The sequence below is a fragment of the Centruroides sculpturatus genome, unplaced genomic scaffold (genome assembly GCF_000671375.1).
Source record: "Centruroides sculpturatus isolate CEXI.00-Female unplaced genomic scaffold, Cexi_2.0 scaffold53, whole genome shotgun sequence".
In the NCBI taxonomy this organism is placed as follows: Eukaryota; Metazoa; Arthropoda; class Arachnida; order Scorpiones; family Buthidae; genus Centruroides; species Centruroides sculpturatus.
The window spans coordinates 941,578-945,755 of NW_019384350.1; the positions used below are offsets into that span (position 1 = coordinate 941,578).

Here is a 4,178-nt window from a genome sequence, read left to right on the forward strand (position 1 = left end):
AAAAAAGTTTAATAACACTTACCTAAAGATGTCTAAATAAACTTTATTAAATATAAAGATTAATTATAAAAACAAAACACAGTAGGTCTTAAAGGCTAAAATCTGAAAGCAACAACAATGATACCTTGTTGATAAGAAAGCTAAGAGAAGGAAGAAAAAAAATTGCAGTATCACTTTTCATTAAAGTAAACCTGATGGAAGGCACAAACAAATTGAAAATTTCAATATTCTAAAATCTGTGGGCAAATTTAAGACAACATGCATGCTTGCTTGAATAAAAAAAAATTGAATAATGAAGTTTACACTTAAAAATTGTGAAATTTTGTATGGAGGATTTCCCAAACCATGTTAGAACAAAACCGGAAGTCATGTTGTGCAAGGATATCTTCAATTTTCAAACAATGTTAGAGCATGTTGTACAAGGGATATCTTTACTGTAAAAAGTAAACTTAATAATGTTGATACCAAATCTCATTGTTGCCAGACAAAATATATTTTAAAAAGTTATGTGGATTTTTCTGAATAACTTTTCTATGAAAATTTTCCGTATAATTCACTTTTTCTTTTAATAATCTGATTCAATAATGATGCAATACTAACAAAATGCTAAGAGAAGTTCAGCAATTGTTTACTCACATATTCAGGGCATATTATTCTGTGGTCAGGCTTCTAAGCTTTCAATTTCTGGGCTCCTACCACTTCAATCTTTCACCTAACTACAGTATGTAACACTAACTATTTTGAATCTCCTGAAGAATTCTATTCACAATTTTTTATATTTTTATTGCATGAGTAAAAATGCATTTTGGAGATATAACTGTTCAACACAGTGATAATTTAAAATAAATAAAACTTTTATTTGTTAATAAAATATACAATTTATGGATAACTGTTTTAATATAAGAAACAATTTGTTTTCCTGCAATAAGGAAGCAGATCTTATTAATAGATGTTATATAAAGAGAATCAATTAACTTTATATAGCATTAAAGTAACATAAATAAAAATACACAGAAACATGCATATATATATGTACTGTACATGTATTGTTAGGGTGCAAACTGAAAAATGCCTAGGGCACAGGTAACAGTGTCCTAAGAAGAAACATTGATAGTCCTCTAGGTTTCAACATAGTCAGCCTTATGAATAATAAAGCCCTGCCTTATTTACAATAGAAAGCAATGGGTAGTGTAAGGGTGTGACTATGCAGATGCAATCAAGTGAATTTTCTGAGCAAGCAAGAATATGTAGTGAAAAAAGGTGATGATGTTTCACACACTCTGTTTCTCGCTCTTGTCTGTGTGGTCATAATAAATGAGAGTGAGAAACAGAGAGTGTGAAATGTCATCACCTCTTCTCATCACATATTCTCACTCACTTGGAAAATTCACTCCTCGAATCTGCATAGTCACACCCTAACTACCTATTGCCCTTTATGATAAACAATGAACTCTGCATCTATCAACATGCCTGAATTCATTGAGCTATCTTCTTTTACCTGCACAAAGAATTTTTTGTTTCACTTACCAATTATCAATAATTTACATAAGGTTTTTCACAAAAATAAACACATATTACAAGCTTGACTGAAGACATGTTAAAAATTGAGTAACATATACAACAATATGCCCAACTGAGAATAGCATAAGAGAGCATTTCACTCAATGAAATGGCAAGTAATTAACAAAAACATTAACAAAATATTGAAGTACAAGATTTAGCATCAACATTATGTAAAATTTCACAGCATATTATTCTTATTATTATTATTATTATTATTATGAATTTCAATAAATAATTTTTAGAATTAAAAAATATCAACAGATGCACACAATAAGTGACCTAATTAAGCAATGAGTGATTTGTGTAATATAGAATCATATATCTGGAATGAAAATTAGAGCAATGATCTAGATAGCATTATTTGTAGCATAACTATTTAATTTGTAGGAATTACATGGTTCAAATTTTGCCCATTTTGAGTATTTTTTCAATATTTTTAATTATTAAATTCAATATGAGATAATAACACAGTTCCTAATTCTAGTTCCTAAATTACAAGTTAACACAGTTAATTTATAACAATTAAAGAATTATAGCAGAATGAAACTTCTATATTTACATAAAACAACATATCTCAATACAATAATGTTTCCTGTGAATATATATACTAAATATCCAATTTATCAAACATGCATGCACGTATGTATATATTTGAATTGAATTACCTTTACAATAATCTCTGGGATCTTCTTGTTCATCATCATCAGATCCAAGAATTTCCTCCTCCTCCTCCTCTTCATCATAAAAACTTTCTGAAGTTGAAGAGTGTGGTTCATTTCTAATATTAAAAAAATTGTGTGTATTAACTAAAATGGATTAAAAATGACTTTTTTTTAGTAATATAATAAATAACAAATGTTTTATTATTATTATTATTATTATTTAAATTTTTTGATGTAATTTTAAAAATGAAAAGCAATATCCTCAATTCTACAAAAATGACAATTTTAATAATTATTATATTTTATGAAAATGCAAATTAGATTATTTAAACAAACTAATTTAATTTGATTATTTATGCAAGTATTCTAACATATGAGATCCAATAATAGTAAAAAACACTAATTCAGAAATTAGAGTTTATCAATATTCTATTGATACTAAATAAACCCAATAATGATATCCTAACAATTTAAATGTAATTTATAGAATTAAAAGTATGCATTGATTTTTTAATATATATACACTGTATATAATTCTTCAGACTATAACTTTGCTATATTTTAAATCAGTTATATAACACAACTGATTTAAAATATAGCAAAGTTATAATTGAAATAAAAATAGGCATATATAATACAATAAAATAAAAATACAAAATTTATTAGCATGCATGTGCCATTAAAAACAAGAGAAGGATGGAAATGGACAGAATAAATAAATTTGATCATTCAAATAGCACAACTTAAGTATATGTGTGTAAACATATTACATATATAAATACTTCTCACAAAGAAACAAATCTAGCAAGACAAAGCATTGCTAAATTTTAAAAATCAGTTATTGATTTAAAATATAAACCAGAGTTTTAATAGCCAAAAAAAATTATAATATTCAAGCATTTGGCAAATTCTTTTCATATTTATAGACAAAAAAAAGAAAGAAAGAAATAAAAGAAAATTTTTACATTCTATATGTAGACAACTCTCCTTTTACATTCTGCAACAGACAATGTCTCTACAACAAATGCCTTATAATAATGTTTTTATGTACTGCATATCACACTTCTTTTTTCCAATTATTATTGTAAAGAAAGAAATATCAAAAGTTAAAATATTTCAAAAAATAGTTACTATTTATAAATCTCTTTTATAACAACATTAGTGATGAAAAAAAAAATTATAATTAAATTAAACAGAGTTAAATTGCCAGAAAATGAAGATTTAATAGTTCTATTAAATCAGATGAGATGATCTATTTAAAATATGTTCAATGTAACCACTTTAAAATGAAAATGAAAGAAGATAAGTGTAAAAACAGACTAAAGAAATAAATTACTTTTAAAATACAATTCTAATAATAATGAAAATAACATAAGGTTATTTAATTTTAATGTGACAAATGTGCACAATTTTCTTTGCACAATTTTGTAAAATCTGGTTGCTTTTTGGTCAGCTTCAGTCTCAAGTCATCTTCAAGTTGAAGTCAGTGACGATGTTTAGTTTTCATGTTTGTCATGGCCAAAAATCCACTCTTGCAGAGGTATGTTGTGCAAAATGGTAGTAAATATTTTACTGCCGCTTCGCTGACATGATGATAATGTTAATTGTACAATTTTTGTTTCTTGCGTAAGAATTTCATTTAGGTATTGTCACAAATGCATTTTTTTTAATGAAATTTCAAGAATATTTTTAGTTATAAACAAACTAATTTGTGCATTCAACATCATGCTGTAAATTGCCGAATTTTTGATGGTCCACCCATTATTTTTTTGATTGCTTCATCTCATGCATTTAAATCAACCAATTTTAGATTGCCGCGCATACCCCTTTACGCAATTTCGCGTACCCCTGGGGGTACGCGTATCACTAATTGGGAACCATGGATCTACAGCATTATTGTAAATGTACATAATGTATTGTAAGCCTATAATACTCTATAAAGCACTACTGTAT

At 26.6% G+C, this 4,178-nt stretch overlaps 1 protein-coding gene across 1 annotated transcript in view; it reads right to left on the reverse strand.

Moving 5' to 3' along the window:
- Positions 1 to 4,178, reverse strand: part of LOC111637559 (SRSF protein kinase 1-like) — a 94,644-nt gene that overhangs the window by 53,459 nt on the left and 37,007 nt on the right. Inside the window, exon 4 of the mRNA XM_023383069.1 lies at positions 2,229 to 2,341. Within this exon, the coding sequence (XP_023238837.1) occupies positions 2,229 to 2,341 (113 nt within the window). The remainder of the gene's footprint in view (positions 1 to 2,228; positions 2,342 to 4,178) is intronic.